Raw genomic sequence first — 26,448 nt, forward strand, 5'->3', positions numbered from 1 at the left:
ACCACATGTGTGAGACTTTTTGGGAGCCTAGCCACATACAGGAGCCTGAAATCCAATGACCACTTTGAAAGCCTGAAGGTGCGTATCTTCCTCATTTCACTTCCTCACTACAGACTGGACCCACTATGTGGTAGGGCTGCTAGATGGGGGGGGGGGGGGCACTGAGGCCTATTGAATTATGGATCCCCTCAAGAAACAGAGCTATGAGGAAATAAAAAGGGCAGTCCTGGACTATTACACTGTATCAATGGAGTCTTATTGTGCCCAATTTTGGACTACCCGCCCGCCTCCATGAGACCAGAAGGTTTACAAGATGTTACAAGATGTCCTTAGCATGTTGCCGATGACTGGAAGGGGAGAAGGCTACCTCCCCTGAGGAGATCATACAGGCAGTCCTGAAGGAACCGTTCTTTTTCAAATGTCCTCCCGAGCTAAGACAGTGGGGCCCCCCACAGCGGGCCCCAAGAACTACCTTCGAAAGGCTCTGTTTTGGCTGCGGGCAGAGTGGTCACTATCAGGCCACCTGCCCTGCCAAGAAAAAGAGACTCAGGCCTAGCCCTCCCAAGCTGGTACATTATGTAGATCTGTACCAGGCTCCCAAAAACCTGCCTCCACCCCCTCCAGACTGGTGTCCTCCTCCTGCTGACAAGGACACCACTCCAGGAGTATTTGGCCTACAACCTTTTGAGGCCTCATCCTCGATTCTCCAGGGAAAGCACCTGCAAGAGATCACTGTGGATGGACAAAAGGCTGTTTGGAATTCCAGATTCAGAGGTGCTGCTCACATGTGGACCCATGAGTTGTACACCCTAGCGCTCTCCAGCCAGCCCTGGGATAGTGATCCGATTGACAGGGGGCACCAAACGCTTCATCCCCCTTTGCTACTGTCAACCTGGACTATGGATTGGGGCCTAAATGCTGCAATGTGGGTGTAATGGATGGACTACCTGTGGATGTACTTCTTGGGAACAATGTGGGAGACCTCCAGTGTAGCTTTTTTGTAGCCGTCACACAAAGTCAAGCCCAACAGGAAGTCACCCAGAGGAATGAGGACCCCCAGCATGTAGATGAATGTCTGTTGCCTGTGGTGAGTAACTGTGCCCCGACTGTTGCCACTAGTGGGGCAACCTGGGATCAGGACCAGTTTAAAGAGGACTTAGCCACCGACCCTACTCTGACACGCTTCTGGACCAGGGTAGGGCTGAGAGGTCCCGGAGCAGGTGACAAGATGGGTGCAGGAAAACGGGTTATTATGCCAAATTGTGGAGACTTCTCCTGAGGGTGGACCTCAGACTGCCCCAGTAGTTTTGGGCCCAACTGCTGCAGCTTGCCCATGGCAGGGCATCAAGGACAAAAACAAGGTTAGTTCAGGCCATCTATTGGCCTGGGATGCCACAAGCGATAGCCCACTACTGTCACAGCTGTGATGTGTGTCAGTGCTGTGTAAGTCATGTTATGGCCAATGTTGCCCGTCACTGAGGAGCTATTCTAGCGTATAGCTATCGACATTTTTGGACCCTTTTTTTTTTTCTGCCCTAGCAAAACTGAGCAGCATTACATCCTCACCATTGTGGACTATGGTACCCTTTATCCCAAATCAGTGGCCCAATCCAGCACCACAGCTCCCAAAGTTGCAGAAGGCTTGGTTACTGGTTTCATGTGAGTGGGCTTTCCAGCCTAAATCCTGTTGGATCAAGGGACATAGTTTATGTCCAATCTTGTTCAGTCACTCTGGCAGACCTGTGCCAGGAACCAGATTGGGAATAACACCTACCCCACCTCCTCTTTGCCTTCAGGCAGGTACCTTTAGGAATCGACAGGGTTTTTTCCCTTTCGAGTTGTTATATGAGAGGAAGGTCTGGGGTCCCCTGAACCTGCAGAAAGAATACTGGGAGGACCAACTACCTGATATTGGGGTCCCTGTGGTGCCCTATTGAAACTGTGTGAAAGAATGAGCCAACTAGCTGGACTCAAAGTGGACCATCTCAAGGCTGCCCAAACCCATCAAAAGACTTGGTAAGCCTCACATCTGGGGGTTTTGCTGAGAACCAACATGTCCTTATGATTTTTCCAAATCTCGAAAACATTCTACAATCTACATGGCAGGGGCCCTTTTGAATCATCAATAGGTTGAATGAGACCAACTATATTCTCACGCTGAATGATCAGGAGAGGTGGCAGAAAACCGTGCATGTCAATATGATCGAGGAATACTTTGACGGAAATGTTCCTGTCCTGGCTGTCTGCCCTCTACCCTCCGAGGAAGACAGAGGTCGTGCTTGATCTCCTGGAAGTAGTGTGCCACTTGACTGATGTACACCAAGTACCCCTGGGACATCACCTCCATAAAGGACAGCAGGTGGCCATGAAGGTCATTGTGAGCCAGTGCTATTTAATTTTTTTCCTCCTGACCCAGAAGGACTGCCCTCACCACTCGGCATGTGGAAACCTTGGGGATCCAACCCATCCAACAAGCCCCCTATCAAGTTCCTGAAGCCATCAAGAACACCACGAGCCATGAACTGAGCAAAATGCTGGAACTGGTGATTATCCAGCCCTCTTAGAGCCCCTGAGCCTCACCTGTTTTTCTTGTCCTCAAGAAAGATGGCAGCATTTGATTGTGTAGACTACCAATGCCTCAGTGACCACATGGTTAGTGATGCATATCAGATACCCAATATTGATGACCTGCTGGACCGTCTGGCTAGGGCCTGCTATGGCACTACACTGGACTTGAGTGAGAGTTACTGGCAGATCCCCTTAACTGAAGGAAGTGAGCGCTCCACCTTCTTCAACCCTTTCAGACTGTTAGAATTCCTCAACATGCCCTTTGGGATGGAGAATGCCCCTGCCACCTTCCAGCGCATGGTGGATCGGTTGTTGCAGGACTTTGCTTTACCTTGAGGACATTGCCATTTTCAGCAAAAACCTGGGAAGACCACCTCCAGCATATGGGCATTGTCCCAGACCAAATTGCAGGGGCTGACCTCACTATCTGAACCAACAAGTGCTAGAAGGGGATGGCAGATGTGCCATACTTAGGACACCGGCTGGAGGGGGTAGACTACGCCCAAAACCAGCTAATATTGAAGCCATTAGGGACTGCCCCACCCCCTAGACTAAGAAACAGGTTCTAGCCTTTTTGGGCCTTTTTTTGCTAGCTATTAACGCAAATTTGTTCCCCATTTCAGCACGATCACCAAGCCACTGACTGACCTCAACGAGAAGGCTATGCCCAAGATGGTGACTTAGACCCCAGCCTGCCAGACTGCCTTTGACCAGCTGAAAGAGGCCCCCTCCCACCACCCTCTCCTAAGAGCTTCCGATTACACGATTTCTCATGCAGCGGACGCCTCTCTTCAGCCAGGTAAACGAGAGAGGGGAGATTCTCCCTGTGGCTTTCTTTAGCCGGAAACTGCTGGACAGGGAGGTGTCCTACACCCCCATCGAGAGAGTGCCTGGCTGTAGTATGGGCCTTGGAAAAAACTCCAACCCTATTTATATGGCCGGCAGTTCACTCTCCTCACTGACCACAACCCCTCACCTGCTGAATCAGGTCTCGGGATAACGCCTGCCTCCTACGATGGAGCCTGGCCTTACAACCATACTACTTCACTATCCAGTATTGACGGGGAAGCTGGCACCAAACTACGAATGGGCTTTCTCATCAACAAGACCCCCAGTAAAGAAATGCTACCCACAAATGCTTCCAGTGGAACCAGTTGAGGTTCAATCATTGGCACTTATAAAATGGAGGGGTTGTCACAGGTCCCCGTCTTTCTCCCCCGATTGCCCTTTGCTTCCCCTACCACACTGTCCCCGCTGCCATTTTGAGCTCTGCGCCCCACCCACAAACCACATAGTCTCAGTGCTGGGTGTCAGGGAGCTGCACCCTGCTGAGGACTTCCACTTGTTCTCCCAGACCAAGCACCAGGCAGTCTGCCTCCCCACTGTGTCTGCATGTGGATTACCCCACATGCAGGCTACAGACCTGTCTCCATCTGCTCCCCCCTCCACTGTCTCAGCAGGCACAGCACAATCTCATTGTTCCCGTGCTGCATGCCCACTAGGGAAGAAGGACGCACTCCCTGTGTTGGGGTGGCAAGGAGGGGGTGGGGCCTGTTGCCAGGGTAACTTGATGCCAAATCTAGGGTTACCGGGGCAATGAGAACGTGCCCAACTCCGGTTATAAAATTCTGGAGCCTGGCTAGAGGAAGTCTCTTTACTTGCTACCCACTCACTGTGCTGTGTGTGGTTCTGAGCTGCCGCCAGACCCCAAAGCCCCCTGGCACCGAGAACGCGCCCAATCCCCGTGATAAAATACTGGAACGGGGCCCGACTCGGGCTAGAGAAAGTCTCTTTGTTTGCTGTCCCACTCACTGTACTGCTGTGCTGTGTGTGGTCCTAAGCTGTGGCGAAACCTCACAGCCCCCTGTCCTGGAGTACGTAACCCTTGCTGTGTCAGAGCTGTGCTTAGGACTCCTTGCCCTGTGTGCTCGATTTACCGAATGTTCGGATTTTGCCCCTTTGTGCTGCATTAACCCTTTCCTACCTGGATCTTTGCCCCGTGACCAGGATTAACCCTTTCCTACCCAGATATTTGCCCTGTGTGCTGGACTTGCCCTGTGTGCCCGGACTTAGCCCGTTTGCCCAGATTTCTCCCTGTGTGCTGGATTTACACCCTTTCCTACCCAGATCTTTGTGTGCTGTGTGGTGGTTTATGTAAGGATTTATTCTACTTATAAAGGGCGTGTCCCTTTCCCTTAGATGAAATATTACAGTGCCTCCAGCCGTTAAAATACGGCAAATATTTAGTAAACCAATAATTTGGACACCTTGATAATTTGATCACCACTTATTATTATACCTTGAATTCTTTTAGCCAGTATGATTTCGTACCATACACACAAAATTTGCCTTATAATAGATAAATATAAAAATTTATTTATGTACAAAAATTATATATATATTAACACAAAACGCAAAAGACTGGTGATAAATGGATATTGATACACACGTTCAAAGATATACTATGCCGATATAATACACAATAATATTGTTTCTAAATAATGAAATCAATATAACAATTTCTAGATGATACTGATTAAAAATTAAATTTATTAATAATTTATAATTTCGAGTATCTCAAAGGTTATTTTCTCTCATTACGTGGCCATAGCAATGGAAGAATATATTCTCTGATAAATTATACTCTGATTATTAATATTTAATAAATTATGAAATATGAAAAATTTCTAATATGACACCAAACAATTTTAACAGTAAAACAGGATCTCTCTACATATATATAACTACCCAATATAGTTGTGATACACTAAGGTAATTCTATGACTCTACACAACAGAGAAAATAGGCAATGCAAAATTAAATGGACAGTCTCACCACACCCGGAATTCAGACTATGAAACTCTCCCGTGAATTCAGCTGGCAATGGAACGCCTTTAGAATGATGTCACAGGGCAAGTGATAGATATTTAGTATGTGAGAATGTAGGAAGTTAGAAGTACAGAGATTTAGAAATTTAGTAAAGTTTTGGAAGTTTGAAAGGATGGAAGAGGGGTTATAGAGAGGTCTCTTCAGATGTCTTCAGATTTTCTTCTAATGAGGTCTTTCTTCAGTCAGGTCTTTTTCTTTTGATGAGTTTTTTTTTCTCTAAAGGTGCATGGGCTTTTATACCAACTAACCCATTGTTCTAAGATACCCTCCCACCAGGCTTCTTGATTGGCTAGTTGAGAAATGTATGTACATAAGCTATTTCTCACCAGGTGGCGGTCTTGTACCATAGAACAATTTGAGTATTGATGATGACTCATACCTCGGGTGGAACTCAATGTAATTTTAGGTATTAAATATACGTCTTATCCAGATATATAGTTGATCATAGCTATAGTGTTCTAAATAAGAACCATGGAATATATGTGTATATTCAGTTATTCCTCCCTGAGATACAAGCTTGTGTGAAAGTATCTGTTTCCTGATCAGACATACAACTGATGCTAACTCACAATATATCTTACTTTTCATCATCTCAATACTCAAGTTAGTGATATACAATTCCCATTGCTGAATATTTGGTGGTGTGTGAAACCTATTCTTTATAACATCTATAGATACTATGCTTTTGTAGTAATATCTTTGTGGTTAGATACATTCAATTCTTAGCCTTAAATGACCGGAATTTAACTTTTAGTCTTAAAAGTGACACATTAAACCGATGTTTGCCCATTGTAAAGATGAGAGGCAATAACCAGGTGTCCTTGTAGTTTGAACAGACCATTTGAAAAGACTGATATCTCACCAGTCTCCTCAAGGGTTGTTTACTCTTCTCAAACGTTACTATAGTTTCACTTGTTGGTGTGGTGATTCACCATTTGAAGGTTTAAAGTCTTATTTGGCTGTCTATTTAACTTTTGTATATGCAGTCTTCCCGACCCCAATATACAAATAGTATTTATTTACAGTTCAAACAATCTATTGTCTTGTAAAAGAACTCACTTCACTCATTATGTCCATTTCTTAACTAGAGTCCTTGGAGGGTTCAACCAAGACAAATTAACCCTTAACATCCAGCTATGCTGAGTTGCTGTCATATAGGATTATGTCTTGATAAAATCATGTTTTTGAGATGTAATTCCAAAAGGTCCACAACAGCTGGATGAACCCTTTCTTACCTGGATCTCTGTCCTCAGTGTTGGACTTAACCGTGTCATGCCTTACCCTGATCTGCTCGGATCCCCTGTCCTGTGTGTTCGTCCCCCCCTTATTGCTAGGCCACCCTAGACTGTGTGGTGTTAGATCACTACCAGGTAGACAATCTCATACTGTGGTTTACTGTCCCTATTGTGCTCTACTGTTTCTCAGTAAATGCCCGCATGTCGGGTTTTGTGTTATCTTCCTCTCTCTGTGCTACAAATAAATATATTTTAAAAAAAAATACAGTATCTCACAGACGTAAGTGCACCCCTCACATTTTTGTAAATATTTTATTATATCTTTTCATGTGACAACACTGTCTTCAGTGACAGTGTTGTCACATGAAAAGATATAATAAAATACTTACACTTTGCTACAATGTAAAGTAGTAAGTGAACAACTTGTATAACAGTGTAAATTTGCTGTCCCCTCAAAATAACTCAACACACAGCCATTAATGTCTAAACCGCTGGCAACAAAAGTGAGTATACCCCAAGTGAAAATGTCCAAAGTGTCAATATTTTGTGTGGCCACCATTTATTTTCCAGCACTGCCTTAACCCTCTTGGCATGAAGTTCACCAGGGTTTCACAGGTTGCCACTGGAGTCCTCTTCCACTCTTCCATGACGACATCACAGATCTGGTGGATGTTAGAGACCTTGCGCTCCTCCACCTTCCGTTTTGAGGATGTCCCACAGATGCTCAAAAGGGTTTAGGTCTGGAGACATGCTTGGACAGTCCATCACCTTTACCCTCAGCTTCTTTAGCAAAAAGAATGGAATGGTACAGTGCCCCTCCAACAATATGTGAAACTGTTTAACAACGACCTGTACAAAAATAAATCATTACTGAATGGTAATTAATGCATATACAGTATCCCACAGAAGTGAGCACACCCCTCACATTTTTTTTGTAAATATTTTATATCTTTTCATGTGACAACACTATGTTCAGTGACAGTGTTGTCACATGAAAAGATATAATAAAATATAAAATAAATATATAAAACAATGTAAAGTAGTAAGTGTACAGCTTGTATAACAGTGTAAATTTGCTACAATGTAAAGTAGTAAGTGTACAGCTTCTATAACTGTAAATTTGCTGTCCCCTCAAAATAACTCAACACACAGCCATTAATGCCTAAACCGCTGGCAACAAAAGTGAGTATACCCCTAAGTGAAAATGTCAAATAACAGGCCAGGGTCAGTTCATGAGCAGGCAGAGGCATAAGGAGTGAATGGCAAGAAATTCAGAATTAAGTTTACCATACTTCTCTAATATTGTAGAGAAGTATGGTAATTGCTGAAACAGTCACCTATGCAGAGATCTGGTTGGGAAGGACACTGGGGACAAAAAAAACTGGTGTCTTGTCTAACTCCTCTTCTGAAGCACACCCGATATTTTTTTTTTTTTACATCTTTTTCCGGGAGGGACTTTTGAAATGGTGTTCGTGGAGTCTGGTCACTGCATCTGAGTGCTGGGACTTCAGGGTACAAAAGGGCAGTGACAATTTCCTTCTGATAGCGAAGAAAGGACATGGGTGTCTCGGTGGATTTCCAGTAGATCACATATGTATTATAAATGGCCAAATTGAAAAAAAAAATGGAAACATTTTTGTACCAATGGTGGATTCTTCTGACAGCAAGGTAGGGCTGGATCATCTGATCACTGAAGTTGACTCCCCCCATGAACAAATTATAATCATGGACACATTCTGTTTTTTTTGGATTGTGCCATTTCTTCTGGTGATTTGCACGTGGATATCATTGTGAATTGATGAGAGCACGCAGATGTCTCGTTTGTCCCTCCACTTCATAGCCAATATCTCTTTGTTCTGCAAACTTACCAACTCCCCTCGTTGTAGTCTTGTGTTCACAAGCCTTTGCGGGAAGCCCTTCCTACTAGCTCTCATGGTGCCAAATGCTAGTGTCTTCCTTTGGTGAAGATTGCGGAAAAGGGTCAAGCTGGTGTAAAAATTATCAACATAGAGATGATAACCCTTTTCAAGGAGTGGAAATACAAGCTCCCAAACAACATTTCCACTTGCTACAATGTAATCTGGGCATTCGGGGGGATGCAGCTGGGTGTCCTTTCCTTCATACATGAGGAAGGCATAAATGTACCCCGTGGCTCTGTCGCATAATTTATACAGTTTAACCCCATATTGGGCCCTTTTGCTGGGGATAACTGCTTGAAGCTCAGTCTGCCAGTGAAGGGGACAAACGAATCATCCACGCAGATATTTTTTCCGGGACAAATAATTGGGCAAATTTCTTGGAAAAAAAATTAAGAAGTGGACAAACTTTATACAATTTATCTTATGCTGTGTCATTTTGGGGAGGGCATTGGGTGTTATCATTGTAATGGAGGAACCGGATGATCATTAGATATCTTGTTCTGGGCATGACTGATGAGTAAACTGGCATATGATGGATTGGGTGGGTAGACCAGTAGGAGTGTAATTGATTTTATTTTTATATTTAATGTGAGGCTCAAAAAGGTTCTAAATTCCTCCACTGTTAACTGCTTCCATTTGTAGGGATGGGTGGGATGGATGCATAATCTGGGTTGATGGCTATGAATCGATAAAAATTAAATTTGTGTTCATCTGAACTCCTGGCTGAACAGTAAAGGGGGGGATGTTAGCTGCTCCAGAGTTAGGGGGAAGCCATATGGAGTGTTGAAGGACATATGGAAGAGTGACATGGGCACTAAGCCTTTGGGGCTGAAGTGACACCCCACTAGTACCTGGACTTTCTTGAGGTTCTCCATTTCTGGTGGAAGCCCCTGCTCTACTAGTGGATGCCACTGCACTACTTATGGTAGCCTGCTCCTCACCAGAACTCCTTTGTTTGGTGGGCACACTTTCCTCCTCTAATTCTATAGCAGCTCTCGTTGGTCATGGTTAGTATTTTTGGTAGCCCTCCTCACAGGAAAATGTTTTTAGATATACTAGGACAGATGTGGCTGCACTGCTGGGTGCTGATGAGGCTGCACTGCTGGGTGCTGATGAGGCTGCGCTGCTGGGTGCTGATGAGGCTGCGCTGCTGGGTGCTGATGGGGGTGCGCTGATGGGGATGCAATGATGGGTGCTGATGTGTACCAATAAGTGGCACTGATGTACACTGATAAGTTGCAGTAATTAGTTAGCACTGATAGTAACTGATGAGTGCTAATTTGCATTGATAAGCTGCAGTGATGAGGCAGAACTGATGGGCACTGAGGAGCTGCAGTGATGAGGCAGCACTGATGAGCACTGACAAGTTGCAGTGATGAGGCAGAACTGGTGGACACTGATGAGCCCGCACTGATGGACACTCACTTGTGGGCACTCTCTCCTTTCCTCACACTTAGTATTGGTGTGAGGAAAGGAGTGGGAAAACCCAGCCATGACCCTTCTGTGTTTACATTTGTGATCGCTCGTCATTGGACAGAGCGATCACAAATGTAAACAGCCTCTGTAATTGGCCCTTCACCCCCCCCCCCCCCCGCCTTCGTGACGTGCTGTGTTCGAGGGACACAGCCATCGCTTACAATTCCCGAGGCCAGTGGCGCATGGGAAGCGCGATCACGGGAGGCCGTCATATGACGCCCTCCCAAAACTGTCCGGCCACGGTGAAGCAGTGTTAAGGATGTCACCCGTCGGCAAGTGGTTAATGAATTGACTTTAATGATTTATCTCATGTTTTTTTGCGGTATTTACCTCACATTTAATATTTTACTTTGATGTATTGGGATCAATTCACTAAAGGTTACCGCATGCGATAACACTGTCACGTGACTCATTTGCATAAATGTTTGCATGCGGTAACAAAATGTCCAATTTCACAATGAAAAAGTATTTAACCACTTGCCCTCCAGAGGATTTACCCCCTTTCTTGACCAGGCCTTTTTTTGCTATTCGGCACTGCGCTATTTCAACTAGTAATCGCGCAGTCATGCAATGCAATAGAGCTTTCTTTTGGTGGAATTTGGTCACCTGTGAAATTTTTATTTTTTGCGCTATAAAATCAAAAATTAAAAAAAAAAACAATATTTTTTACTTTCGGCTCTAAAAATATATAATATTGGTGATATTTGATCACCTCCGGGTTTTGTTTTTTTGGGTTTTTTTTTTGCGCTATAAACAAAAAAAAATGCAAATTTTGAAAAAAAAACGATATTTTCTCATTTTTGTTCTAACAAATTTCTTAACTCAAATTTCGCCATAAATTTAGGCCAAAATTTATTTTCCTACATGTCTTTGGTAAAAACAAAATCCTAATAACTGCATATTCGTTGGTTTGTATGAAAGGTATAGACTACAAACTATGGTATAGATACTGGAATTTACACAGCTTTTACTTTGTGACTGCCTATCACATTTCTTGAGATGCTAAAATACTTTCTGAAAAAAGGTAATTTGGGGCTGTTTGTACTGTCTTGGTAGACACCCTAAGCTATCTGCTGAGGCATATTGAGTCCATGGAAGGTTTTTATTTTTTTTTATTTTTCATAAGTTCTTGGAAAATGACAAACTTTTTTTTACACAAAGTTGTCATTTAAAAGATATATTGCTCACGCATGCCGTGAGCATATGTGGAATTACACCCCAAAATAAATTCTGCTACTTCTACAGAGTATGGGGATACCACATTTTGGGAGACTAGTCACATACATGAGCCTGAAATCCAATGACCACTTTGAAAGCCTGAAGGTGCGCAACTTCCTCATTTCACTTCCTTGCTATCTATCACAGTTTTGGAGGCCCTGAAAGCTCCAACCCCCCCCCCCCCCAAATTACCCCTTTATGGAAAGTAGACAACATGAGGAATTTATAGAGGCATGGTGAGTATTTTGCAGATCTCATTTTTTCTCACAAGGTTTTGAAAAAAGAAAAGAAAAAATGTTTGTTTTCTTTCTTAATTTTTTCATAAACTTATGGCAACAAACGATATCTGCAAAATACTTACCATGCTTCTTATCAAATTCCTCGGGGTGCCTACTTTCCAAAAAGGCGGGTTTGGTGCTATCCTGGCATTTCAGGGCCTCCAAAACTCTGATAGGTAGTCAGGATGTGTAATGAGGAAATAAAGCCCTTTAAAAGCCTGAAGGTGCTTATTGGATTTTGGGGTCTTGCACGCGGCTAGACTGCCAAAAAGTCTCTCACACGTGGTATCTCCATACTTGGGAGAAGTAGCAGAATGTATTTCGGGGAGTCTACATATGCTCATGGCCCATATATATATTTTTGTAATTTTCCAAATACTTGTAAAGAAATTAATTATTCTATTGACTCAATATGCCTTTCTGCAAATAGTTGGGGTGTCTACTTTCCAAAAAAGGGGTAACTTGGGGGGTGGGGGCATTTTATGCCCAGTATTAGAAGTTTATACCACACATCACTCGCTCTTCTAAACACTTGGAGACCAAGCCCTTTCTGACACTTTTTGTTTCCTAGCAAAAAATACTGATTTTTTTCATGTGAATTACTTTGAACCCCCAAACATTATATATTTTTTTAAAGCGGACACCCTAGTGAATAAAATGGTGGGTGCTGCAATTTTTTCTCGCTCAGTGATTTTTCCATCTAAAATTAAAAAAACAAAACTTTTTTTTTTTACTTTTAATGCACAAAAACACACTATATTGGCCAATTATTTGGTAAAATATAAAAGAGGATGGTATGTCGAGTAATAGATACCAAACATGACAGGCTTTAAAACTGCATACGCCCCTTGAAATGGCAACACACTGCATACATTTTAATATCCATAGGCGATGCTCTAAAAGCCTTTTCAGGCTACCATTTTAGATTTACAGAGGAGGTCTAGTGCTAAATTACTGCCCTCAATCTGACATTCGCAGCGATACCTCACATGCATAGTGCAACTGCTGTTTACATACCACCATGGGTGAGCGGGGCAGGATTGCTTTTTTAGTTATTTTTAATTTTTTTTATTATTTTTACACTGTCCTTTTCATTTTTTTTTAATCACTTTTATTGCTATCACCAGGAATGTACATATCCCCTGTGACTGCAATAGGCATTGACAAGTATTCTTTTCGAAATCTGGGGTCTGTGATTAGATGCTTTCCCAATTTACAAATGGCGCTGTTTATGTTCTGCAAAACTGACGTGATGAAATGCTCGTATTTTCTGATTTCTGAGACTATAGAAATGATTGGTGCCATTCCAGTCTCTATTCAGCTCTATGGCCAGCTGGCATAAACACCTGCTGTATTCTCAAGTTCCCCCAATGGCACAGGACTGCTCAAGAAGGCCGCAGGGGAGGGGACATCTTCTTCCGCTGCTTGTAAAAGCAATCCTGAAGCTAATAGCCACTAGGATTGCTTTTACATGAAAGCCAATCACCGGCTGAAAAACACAATACCAGGATGATGCCTGCAGCTTCATATATGCTTGGGCATTTATGCTCCTTTTTTTTTTCTTTTTTTTTTTTTTTTAAACTGCGGATGAAAAATCTCATCCAACAGTTCTGCACATACTTATATTCTTACTTATATATACGTATATTCTGAGAGCAAGACCCTGTTGCTGTCAGTATAAACAGATCGGTGCTGCAGCTGAATGGCATTCCTACAAAGAAATCAGCAATAGTTAACAATAAAACAGTACCCGATAAAACAACTTTTTAATTGGAATGTGTGCCAAAAAATATTTTAAAATATATATTCTAAAGCATAGGGCCTAGCCACCTCGGGCCCCCATGCTTGGGCATATATGCTCTTTTTTAACTGCGGATGAAACATCTCATCCAACAGCTCTGCGCACACTGCCTTATGTATATTCTGAGAGCAAGACCCTGTTGCTGTCAGAATAAACAGATTAGTGCTGCAGTTAAATGGCATTTCGTGCAAAGAAAACAGCAATGGTTAACAATAAAACAGTAACCGTAAAACCATAACATTAAATTGACAACAAAAAAAATACTATGTTTTGGTTTTTAAAATGTTTTAATTTTTTTTGTACTTTTACTTTTCATGTTTTTGTTTTTTTTTAATTTACTGTAACAAACAGATATTAGAGTCTCTCAAAATGCGACAGCCAGTTTCCTGACTACCTAACATCTTTCGAGACCCAGTGCAAATATGTGCCCTGAACTGTGCCCTGCTGTACCCTATACTAATATTCCACTAGTGTGTGGTAGCGATAGAAGCAGTCCTTGAGGCAGAGACCAGGTTGGCCAGGAAAGGAGGGCCATAGCACCTTCTGCATACTAAAGGGACGTGATCTCTTCCTGGAATTTTGAGAGGGATCAACAACATCCAGTTGCTTTGTAAAGCACAAAAGCATTATATAGAGCCAATTGAAATAAATAAACACACTTTTTTGTACCAGCATCTGGCTTTTCGGAAAACTAAGTATGGCTTCATTATCTGGTCATTGAAGTCCACCCCTCCCATGTTAAGGTTATAGTCGTGGACAAAGAGGGGCTTCTCAACAACACCAGCTGCCGTGGCAATTTGGATGGTTGTGTCTGCGTGAATAAAAGACAGGGCAAAAACATCCCGTTTTTCCTTCCACTTCACTGCGAGCAATTCATCATTTCTCAAACAGGCTTTTTCCCCCTTTCTAAGATTGGTATTTACAAGCCATTGGGGGAAGCCTCGTCAATTAGGTTGCATGGTGCCACATGCGCCAATTCCAAGATTGTACAAATGTCTAAATACTGGCACGCTTGAATAAAAATTGTCCATGTATAAATGGTACCCCTTATGAAAAAAGGATGACACCAAGTCCCAAACTATCTTGCCACTGCTCCCCATGTAGTCTGGGCATACGGGGAGCTCCACGTGACTATCTTTTCCCCTTGTGAATCCAAAACTTATATGTATAGCCTGTTGCCCTCTCACAGGTCTTGTACATCTTGACCATATATCTGGCATGCTTGCTGGGGAGAAATTGTTTGAATGTTAGGCAGCCAGAAAAATTAATGAGGGACTCATCAACACAAATGTTTTGCTGGGGAGTATAGACATCTGCAAATATTTGGTTAAGGTGATGTACGAGGGGCCGGATTTTGTGGAGCTGCCCAAATTCAGGGTCAACCCGAGGACGACCGAGTGAATTGTCATTGAAATGCATAAATCGCATTATATTCTCTTATCTATGCCTAGCCATGGCAGCAGAGAACACTGGTATATGCTGAATCGGGTCTGTGGACCAATACAACCGCAATTCATTTTTTTTTTTTAGTAATGCCCATGTTAGTGTTACTAAATCCAGGATCCTGCATCCACTATATCTGGTCTCCCACAGTACACAGAACATGGAAATGCAATTGTTTTACTAAATATAAACTGTTAAATACCTTTTTTCATCAGCAGTTACAGCAATCTTGTGGCTTCTATCTGTGTCCAGCCCAGCACTAGCTAAAGCTTGCAGGAGGAGTTTTCTTTCTGCTCTAGGAGCATGGAAATCCCATGACCTCTGTCTGGACAGTGCTGATTGGCCCTGTGCTGATCACATGCTCCCTCCCAAGAAAACAAAACCTCTCTAGCAATGTACACCAAACTGAGCATGTGCAGAATGGCTACGAGTTCAGTCTGGAGATATGTAGCGGTCGCTTGAAAAAGGGGAGGATCAGAGAAGAAAGGATCAAACCGCCTTTTGTACACAATGCAGAGGATTAACTCCTTTGGTTCCACAGTGCTTTACTAAATATACAGACTGATTTTATTGTTGAGGGTTTAGTAACACTTTAAGGGTTAGGCCCAAATAACTTTAAATTCAGAAACCGTAATAGGTTCCATCCAAGTGGTCTGGAAAGGTTTCAATTTGGGTTGGCGGCGATAAACTGCTGTGCATATAAATTGCTTTGATCCACAATCCATGTATACAGATCTTCCGTGAAAAACAGTTCCAAAAAATCAAGGGGAGTAGTTAAATTTGCTGTTCCACCTGAATTCCGGGTTGGGCAGTGAATGGGGGAAGTATGTGTGCTGCAGAATTTGTGGGATGCCAATCAGGATTTGCAAGCACATCCGGAAGGGGCTCTATGGGCCCGTGTGCACGAATACTTGTACTAGCCACTGCACCAGCTTGTACTGCACTTATGGGACTCGCCACGTCACCAAGTGATACTGCAGTGCTGATAACATCTCAGCAACATGGGTACGGGGTCGGGTACGCCTGACCTTAGCAGGGACCTCTTCTCCGTCATCTGAGCTATCTGTCAGGGTGCCTACAGGTTCGTATTCTGAGACTGATTCTGTCAGTGAGTCTTCCCCTTCACTCTAACCTGGCATGCTCAGAATCCTGTAGGTCTCTTCACTAGAGTACCTTTCGTTGGACATTTTGGCCACTAATTTATAGGTACCTAGTGCGACTCGCAGGAAAAAGAGCACCTGGCTGTCAAGGATTGCTTGAACTGCTAAATAAAAATGTACCTGCAAGTGCTAACAGAGATCAGGCCTGATTCTACGAACACTGCAGTTGTGTGTGCAATATATCAAGTGATCGTGATCTACTTACATTGCACTTGCTGGGGGGGAGGGGGGGTAAGCGTAGGGGCTAAACGCAGGTGCCAGGGCTGATCCTGCTAACGCTGCATTTTTGGGGACACTATACTAATGTGAATGCTGGTATAGTGCTGATCTGATCAAAGATATTGATCCGCTCAAACACAATGGAGGTTTATTGTGTATGTGAGCATGCTCCTGGCAATCAAGGGGTTAAATGTGATGACTGAGGTAGTGCCGGGCAATCTGACGCTATCTGGAAGGGACGGTAATGCTATCTGAATTCGCTGGTGACACTAATACAGTGATCAAAAAAAATCTGTACACTGTACTAATGACACTGGTGATTACTACTGGATGTAGTGCGTACTTTGAGAGTTTATCTGTCTGCTACTGCTTCCTTACAGAAATCTGCTTCCCTATTTGAGGTCCCTGAGGGCTTCTGCAAGGGTCTTCCCGCACCTTGCTACACCATTGCTAGATGTCTGCCTATATTTGTCTTACTTGAACCTGTAGCGTAAGCTACATTTTATCCTTTATCCTACAAAACACAAGTGGTCTGGAAGGCACAGGTTATTAGGGAATCCTAAGCTTTAATTTTTTTTGTTGTGTTTTTTTTCCCTAGCTTTATTGTCCCTCTTATTCAGCCTTATAGGTAATGTTATGTTTACCTGTTTTGAATTTGGTGATCTTTTTCACGTTATTACCAGAAGTTTCTCTTTAGCCTCTTAGCTGCACACTTCCAGCTGCCATTTTCCGACGATGACACAATGGCAGATTACAGGTGCTTGGAAGCGGGAGCACATGGGATAAACAGCAGCAATTCTGCTGCAGGTCCTGAAGTAACTCAAAGTACCTCTCTGTTTGATAGTTGTCTTCTCTTTCTGGAGCATTATTTTACACTGCTGCCACTCAGGCTCCCTCTTAAATGTGCCACGTACAGCTTGTCTGACTAAAGCAGATGTCTCTGCTACTATGTCTGACCTAATCCAAATGTTTTCATTACTTCTGAAATCGGTGGGTACTAACAGCCAAAAAAGCTCTTCTGCCTCCCCTCCCCCTGACTATTTTAATGTGTTACAACTTGAACTGCCTGGCTCACTTCTATTTGCAGAAGGCAAGGGGATACCAACATTTTAGTGGGGGCTGCTACAGATTTCTTACCCTCAAAATTTTACTGTGGACACATTTAGGCAGTACCTAGTCTCTGGCTAGACACACCAAGTCCGGCAGTTCCCCTGCATATTTCTACGGGCACAAAAAAAGGCTGTTCCTAAACAGCCCTTCTTGATCAAGCGGATTGAGCCTTGTACACTGGTCAGCCCACTCAAAGGTTATTACTCCTGAAAATGTTACCTTGTACCCTATAGAAGTGGAATTTAAGAAGAAATTGACTGTCCCCCCTGTGAGACCCAACCATTCTTGCACTAAATAAGCTATGGTTTTTAAGGATTCAGTTAATAGGTGTTTGGAGACTCTTTTGAAGACCTCCTTTGCTCTGACAAGTTCAACCCTGCAGCCGGCTATTCCACTTTGTCAGTTGCCCAGACTATGGCTAATAGGACTGGAGAGCTCCATAGTGAATTTTCTTTCAACATTGATAATCCTGTTCTTTCTGCAACATTAAAAACTCTTGCTCTCAGCCCTACTAGTCTGCGTAGAGGTCACAGGGAGTGTAATTTGTCATATCTCCAGAATGTCCTTATTTTTCTGTGCATGTGCGCACAATTTTATTGCTTAGAGCTTGGTCAGCTGATCTGAATCAGGAAAGGTACTTTTTGCACATGCACTGGACATAGGCATAAACTGCTGAGTCATTCCCTGCCCTGCAGCAGCACTTATACTGGCAGCTGTGAGGCGGAGAGAGTGCCTCAGACACTTATAATTGGTGGTACACAGTGACTGCTTCTTAGCAGAGGATAGCACATGTGGGTTCAGACTAAGATCTTTGCACACCTGAGCTCATCTCTAATCGATACTATACAAGAGTATAGGGTAGCAGAGCATTGCTGTGTTGTAGTTTTCCCATCAGTTAGAGATGTGGAGGTCTAAAGACATGAGGCTTTCATGAAACAAAGTGTGGGAAGCATCATTGTCACAGCTGCTAATCTCAGTAGATTGGGTAGCCTTTATTCAGTGAGAGCAGGACTTCTCCATGCCTGTTAAACCACTTTGTGATGTGATCACAGTATGCATAGTAATAACTTCTTAGTGCTCAGCCAGTACAGTGCTTCATGTGATAATGAAGAGCCAGTTATCCATGATATTTTAATAAAACTACATGTAGCCTTTATGAGATGAGGGGAAAGTCGCCACCCCCCCCCCAAGGATTTGTATAAAAGATAGGAGAAAGATGTACTCTTGCCTCCTGAGTTTAACGCTATTGTACTGACTCATTTGTGCTTTCATCCATTCATTAAGCAGAAATAACTGAGTTACGTATTTAAAACAGACTCCTAACCTTGGTGTACACAGGATCATGTTCTGCTGTTAAGTTTTACTTTCGATAAGCTTGTCCTGTTGAATATAGTATCTGAATTTTTTAATAACCTATTCTTAAATACCTTTTTACAGCTGGTATGCATTGTATGGACATGAGCTCATCTGGAAAAAGAGGGAGCCTTTTGTAAAAATGTGGCATGAGATCCGAAGCAAACCCCCAAGAAATGGAGGATCTTGACTCAAACAAGGACAAAAATATAATCACGAACTGATGGCATCTTTAAAGCTTTAGCCTTTTGATTCTCGAGAAGACAAGCTGAAAGAATTTGGTGTTTAAAATTCAGTAAATGTGTAATGTATAATGTTCAGTGACCATCTATATTACAAAAATGTGAGCATTTTGACTAAATTATTTATTTTTTACTTTTTGGAAAATGTATTCGACATAAAACTTCAGGGAGCCATTTGTATTCATAAGTAACCAAAGCACTTACATTATGTGCCCTTGTCCTAAGGTATTTTAACCACTTGCCTACCAGGCACTTATACCCCCTTCCTGCCCAGGCCAATTTTCAGTTTTCAGCGCTGTCGCACTTGAATGACAATTGCGCAGTCCTGCAACACTGTACCCATATGAAATGTTTATCATTTAGAGCTTTCTTTTGGTGGTATTTAATCACCGCTGGGTGTTTTATTTTGTCCGCTATAAACAAAAAAAAAAAGCAAAACATTTGGAAAAAAAAAGGTTTTCTTTGTTTTTATTATAAAATTTTGCAAACAGGTAATTTTTCTCCTTCACTGATGTGCATTGATGAGGTAGCACTGCGGGGCACTGACTGTCAGCACTGATGGGCACTGCTGGGCACAGGTGGGTGGCATTGATGGGCACAGGTGGGTGGCACTGATGGGCACTGATAATCAGTGCCAATCTGTTTGCTGACAATTGTCGGTTCTCGGCAGTACTTTCCTCACGCTGCGACAGCGTGAGGAAACTGTAGCCGATAACCAGCAACTGTATTTCCTGGTGATCCACTGTGTCATTGGAAACAGCTGATCACGTGGTAAAAGGCCGCTGCGATTGGCCTTTTACCACATCACGTGATCAGCTGTGTACATGTTCTAGGAGGGCGTCATATGATCACAGAGTTTGCCGGGAGAGGACACGTTCTGGGAGGACGTCATATGACGCCCTCCCAGAACTTGACAACTGTGCTGTAGCCATCATTCGGCTATAGCAGGGTTGGCATGTGGTTAAAGTTGGCTTATCAGGAGGGTAATATCAGGGCTGCTATTTCTGATCTCCTATTTAAATACATACTAGTTTCCTGGCTGTTTTTTGCAGACCCATCAAATTTAGTACATTAAGTTACTTAACTGATACAAGCTACACACTGAAAGGGTAAGTTAACCTATCATTATAAAAAAAAGGTAAAGGAACTCTGAAACCGCTCCCCGACCCCTTCCCTGGATACCACTGCAACATGCTGCTCCCATGCCACTCTTCAGCTACTATAACAAGCCACACTATCAAAATCTTAACTATGTTGCCCTGGGGAGTCGTGTGGCATCATAATGCAGGTAGGGGTGAGCAGTGATTGGTCAATTTACCCATGTGACTTCACTGAAAATAAGAATCTCTGTTGAGCCTGATTTCTTCTGAGACCTGGTGCATGAAGAAGAGGAGATTTTCATTGACCAGTCACCGCTCACCATTCCCTTCAGTGGTTGCAATTACAAAGTAGAGCTTTGTAATCGCAACCGCCATGTGTCTTGTGACAGGCTTCCTTTAAGCCTTGGATTTTACAGTCAGAACCCCCCCTTGCAAAAAAAGCAAGAATGCATACAGTTTACATTTTGTTTGGCAGTCAGTATTTTTACTTTATAAGTATTTGAGTTCTTTCTCAAAATAAATTGCATAGCTATATACTCTTTTCTTATGAGCCTTAATTGTAATAAATACAATTTTATGTACAAGAAAATTGTTTACGGTTTAATCCCTTTTGTTTATATGATCTAAATTTTACATCTAGTCAAACTCAAAATTTTAAAATAAATATACAAAGTTGCTCAGTGCTTCTGTTTTTCCCTGTTGGCATTATATGGGTATACTAGGGTACCCTACAATGTACAATATTTTGGTGAATGGTAACATAGTTTTGTAAGAACACTTAATCAAATCTGTCGGCAAACAGAAGCTAATAAAATAGTGGATATATGGAAAAAATAGTTGATACCTTTTCTAATGCAGGTCCCCACTGCAACAGGTATATCCTCAGCTGCCTTGTAGAAACTGACACTTAGACACTCTCCTGGTCATCCACAGAACTCGCGGTTTCTCTGATGACCTCCACTACTTTGTCCTGTAGTGAGGTGGAGGTCATCAGAATGACCACTGGATACTGTGCGGGACCAGGCGGAAGATATTCCTAGAAGTGTTAGGGGACACAGTCCAATAATCTTCACCTTATGGGTAATGATGCGAACTCTTGGAGGTTGAATGCTAGGCAAATCAAAGTGCCTAGACACATCTAATGACTTTACCCTCTGCATGTATTGAACAAGCTTAAATAAGTGTAGTGTCCTAAGAGAGTGAGGATGTTTTTAGTCATCTGCGGTGGATCAAGATTTCAAGCTAAGAAATATTTTATCAAGAGCTGCTGGCAGTATCATGCAGGTCTATTTTCAGGATCCTTGCTTATTCCTGGCTCCTGATACTTTTGGTAAGGTTGTGTACTCTTCCATGGCCTGTCAGACATGGTATTTTCCCATCTCGGTTGTTCTCCTGGTGGGGTACTAGATCCTGGGGCACCATGCTATATCATTGCCTATGGAGTGTCTTTCCTTACCGGATTCCAGGGGAGGGTGCATCCGTTCTAATGTGTATCCTGCTTTCAGGGAACCTTAAGCTCCTGGATGCAAACCAACTCCTGGGGGCCCTAGGTGCCATTTCTTCTACCCAAGCCATTGGCCTGCCAGTTGTTACTGCTGTTAATTCCTAGAACCTTAGTGTGTTTCTATGGTGACTCTTCACTGCTGTTTGGATGCACACCTCACCTTCCACCCCCGTTTGCCTTCTTGACATGGATGTTCTATTCTTTTTCATTGAACAGTATGTGACTGTTTTATTCTTTTTTATTCAGAATATGCTAGTCGTTAGGAAGTTCTCAAGGAATAATGCTAGTTTTAACAGTCAGATTACACAGGTCTGCGTCTAAAAAGCTGTTTGATTATTTTCATCTAATTTTCATGTATTTTGGTGTGCTGAAAACAAATAAAATATTGAAAAAACTCCTAGACGTCATGATTTGCCACAAAATACAAAATTGTCCAAATTTATCAAATACTTTTAATTTTTGGTATTTTTTATATTATGGGTTTTTAACCAAATGTAAAGTCCAAATTACTATTCACATAAGTGCATTTGAGATATAAAATGCCAAAAAAACCTTAAAGGGGTTGTCCGAGTTATGTAAAAAAAAAATAGCACTGTAAATCTGATGGTCAGCAATATATACATAAGCTAAGCAAGTTTTAGGGAAAAAAATTCTATTTGCTCATTTCCCTAGTTCTCTTCTGACCCTTTGTAGTTATTTGCAGGTAAACAATCTCTGCCCCTCCCCCCCTGCAAAGGGGGTGAATACAAGTGCTTCTCTGAGTGACATGTCAGACTACTGGGATACACAGCAGCATGCTGTATGTGTAAGCCTCAGCCCTGAGTCTGTGCTTCTAATGGTAGAAGGGGTTAATCTTTCCTGAAGAATCCAGTGGGTGGGATACCAAATACCCTTGTTTTCTGTGTCTATGGGACAGTCGAGACCGACAAAATCACTGGACCAAGAAGAGTTAGCAGCCGAGGGTGCTAACAGTTGGTGAAAAAAATGTCCTCTGAGAAACTTTGGTACCATCCCATAAAGTTCTTCTACCACCTCTCCACATAAAATTGTGATTGATGAAGCAATTCGTAAAATCACTTCCAAGAGATGGAGAATGCTTCAAATACTTGGTCACCAAGTTTCCAGGCCTGCCGGAGGCAAAATTGAAGGAAGGTGTGTTCGTCGGACCAGACATTAGAAGGCTTATAGTCGATCAAGAGTTTAATACTATGACGGATCCTCAAAAAGAAGGGTGGATTGCATTTAAAGAAGTTGTACAGAAATTTTTAGGCAATAACAAAGATCCTGAAAGCATTTCAAGCTTTAGGTTGCCTGATAAGTTTGAAAGTGCATTTCCTCCAGTTCCACCTTGACTACTTTCCTGAAAATTTGGGAGCTGTGAGTGAGGAACAAGGTGTATGATTCCACCAAGACATTAAAGAGATGGAAAGGAGATACCAGGGAAAATGGAGCATTACAATGATGGCAGGCTACTGTTGGATGTTTCAGAGAGACATTCCAGATGCTACTCACAAGCGTAAATGCACCAAGAGGAGCCTCACAGGGAAGAAGAATCGCGTTTAGTGTGTGTAGGTGAGCTCATTTCAGTTCAAAAAAGGATTTTTGGAATTGTAATAAAACTTTAATTTTATAAGTCTATTTCCATTTATTTTGAGGTATTGCCTTATTTAACATAGTTATTAAAATTGTCAGGAAACATGATGTCCTATGACAAAATGGAGGTCATTTTTGGATTCAGTGCACCAAAAAACATAAAGATTACGTGGAATAACCAAAACAGCTCTTGAAAAAAATTTTTTGCAGACCTGTGTTATTGAGTATTGTGGCAAGGTATTGTGTTTCCTCACTAGTTATTCTTGTACACCACTATGGTGTTCACCCTTATAATATGCACTTTTGGATGGCATTCTTCCCCACTCAGTAAATATCAAGCCAAAAGCTAAATGGACCTTAAACTATATTCTTGTAATATACGTGGCCTGATCGAGATCTTATGTTCAAATATCTTAAGACCACAAGCCTTACATTTTTTTCTTACAATTAACTAATTTAACAGACCGTAACATTTTAGCTTTAAGCAGGTCATGGGTCAGACAGGCCTTTCACGCTACTTAACCCCTTCACGCCTAAGGGTAAAATAAATCTTAACGCCTAAGCACAATTTTGCAACTTTGACATGTGTTAGCAAAACTGTACATACCGTCACAACTACTTTGTGCATCCAGGTGGATCATACCTTGTTTTTTTCAGTATTGGGCTTTCATTTGGTGATAAATGGTAATGGATATCTCCTGATTTTTTTTTTTTTATTACCAAAGGAAAACTGGCTCAAAATAAATTTAGCTGTATATTTTTGGCTACTACCATAACCTACCACCAAAGAACAACCCTGACAATCGCAACGATACCACATGTGTATATGATACTTGTTTGTACCCGTAGTAGCCCAGAAACCATAGTGCACAATTTGCTTCTTTTTTGTTTTTTTATTCTGCCACAAACTGATACTGATATTTAAAAAAAAAAAAAAAAAACATGATCCCCCCCCCCCCCCACACACACACACACACACACTTGAACTTTGACCTGACCTCAACCAAAACACTAACCCTGACACAGACCTAGATCAAACCTTGATCTAGGTATTTTTGTTTATTTTTTTAATAATTTTATTTTTACACACACTTGATTTGTTTGTTTTTTTCTTTCTGAAAGGACAGAGATACAATTAGAGGCTATCACAGAGATTGGGTGACCCAGAATTGGGAGTTCCGGGTCCCAATCGTTAGAATGGGACCCTGGGCTCTCAATGACACTCCAGTCTTTGTGTTTGGAGCACGCCGTGCAGCTCGCTCCAAGCAGAAAGACAGGTACGCAAATTAGCGGCCCCACAGAAAAAGCCCAGTTCTGTGAAGCTGCTAATTTGCATGCTGTCGGCATCAAGGGGTTAATCTAGTTATGCAAGAGCTGTGGCTATTTTGATAAACAAGTCTCTTTCCTGTAAGCTTGAACAAATTATTTCTGACTCTGGGGGGATAATTTGTTGTCCTGCTCCTTAAAATCATAGCTTCTCTATGCCTTCGTTAATATGTATATGCCACCTTTTTACCCCTCTATTCTGTATGTGATTTATGACAAATTGGTTTCTTTGCATATTCCCAGAATTTTCATAGCAGGGGATTTTAAGAATATGGCAACATGGACACCTCTAATCTTCACAGGCCCTCTGACCTTGAATTGCTCCACTGAATGACTACCTTAGACTCTACTGAGGTCTGGTGACGGAAACATCCATGAGATAGAACCTTCTCTCACTTGTCTGCTGCCCTTTGCTCAGGTTTGAGGATTGATCTTGCATATTGCAATACTCCCATATTTTCACTGGTCTCTGCGGCCTCCTATTTACCAGTGGGGATATTGGATCATTCTCCCCTTGATGTCCTTCATGACTTGGGGGGGGGGGGGGGTGCAGACCTATGGGTTGGTGGTTAGATACTGACCTTGGGATCAGAGGGTTGATGATACTAGGGAGGGTAAAATTGCTACTCTACTAGGAGCTCAATGAGACCTCTGCTTTCCTGTCAATGGTCTGGGACGCATTCAAAGCCACCATCAGGGGCAACTATGTCTCCCCAGTTTAAACAGGACTGAGTGTACCTCTTAGACTACAAGATTGGAGGGGTGTGTGGTGGAGGCCAAGGCTGTTATCAAAGGACTTCTCTTAGCTTCCTGTACACTCCCATCTCAAGCTAGGCGGGATTTTTAATTACATTATACTTCTTTTACCAACTGCAATCCAATTATTGAAGGGTAAATTGTTTGAATTGGGGATGAGAATGATAAACTTTTGGCCAATTTAGTGGCGAAACCAAATGGTTACTGTATATAATCTGTCTGCATGGTTCAGGGTAGTCTTACCTCAGACCGTTCGGCTATTCTTCAGGAATTTGGCACTTTGAAGCTGTACAGTAGAGCCTAGCTTACCCCTGGGGCAGGGCAGTTGGTGGTATTGTGATGTTTATCCCTACCTATTCTATCAGCATCCCATGTAGCCATGTTGGATGCTGATATCTCTGTGACTGAGAGGCAGCCATTCATTCCTCCCCAGGTCACAAAACTTCTGGGCCTGAAGGCCTACTAGTGGTAAGGTATAAGTTGTATGCCATGAGCCAACTACCGAAGTAGGTAATAAACATCCAAGCAATGTAGCTTATATGTAAAATCACATTTTTATTATTCCCTTTGGGAGAAAAGGTAATATCCATGGATGGTGACATATACAATCACTGAATACACATTAAAAACAATGAAAGACAAGCAATCCGGATTGCAACGTTGAATATGTCTAGTGGTAACTCACTTTGACTTGTTGAGATATACAGTAGCATATTAGCAAAATTAGCCAAGATTCAGCCGTGTATCACAAGGCATATATATCCTGCATATACAATGATAGCAGTAAGACAAAAAATTAGCCAAGTATAGCTAGATATGCATGATCATTGGATACGTGAGAACTGCAAAAAAATGCAAGTTGAAAAAAGAAATGAGTATGTCCATTTGTAGAATGCAGGAAGGTGTTCCCATGGAATTATACAGTGTTGAAAGATTCATACTGTCCCATGTTCCTTCATAGCTTCAAAACTGTGTGGTTAAAGCCTCCATATATCGTGAAAATATGTAGATATCTTTATCCCTTATGGGTATTCCTCCAGATAAACATCATGGCAAATGTATTATGAAGCTGAGAATGTACAGCTCCCCCTAGTGACCAAAGGTCATGACTCATTCAAAAAGATTAAAAGTTTCAGTATATCAGTAAGAGTAAATAATCTACCCTAATTGAAAAATTATTCTAATTCAACATGGCAAATATTCAGAATTACTTAATTTCAATCCAAAAATACCTTGAAATTAAGTTCAATATTTAAAC

General features: G+C 42.2%; 1 protein-coding gene across 2 annotated transcripts in view; it reads left to right on the plus strand.

The window, feature by feature from the left end:
- Positions 1-20,694, plus strand: part of PARL (presenilin associated rhomboid like) — a 269,194-nt gene extending 248,500 nt beyond the window's left edge. For both annotated transcript variants that reach the window (XM_089662173.1, XM_089662175.1), the window contains exon 11: positions 18,754-20,694. In XM_089662173.1, the coding sequence (XP_089518299.1) occupies positions 18,754-18,859 (106 nt within the window). In that variant the 3' untranslated portion in view covers positions 18,860-20,694. The remainder of the gene's footprint in view (positions 1-18,753) is intronic.
- Positions 20,695-26,448: the final 5,754 nt, after the last annotated feature.

Source organism: Staurois parvus, unplaced genomic scaffold (assembly GCF_062004578.1).
Source record: "Staurois parvus isolate SC_StPar_1 unplaced genomic scaffold, SC_StPar_1.0 ptg001433l, whole genome shotgun sequence".
NCBI classification, from domain to species: domain Eukaryota; kingdom Metazoa; phylum Chordata; class Amphibia; order Anura; family Ranidae; genus Staurois; species Staurois parvus.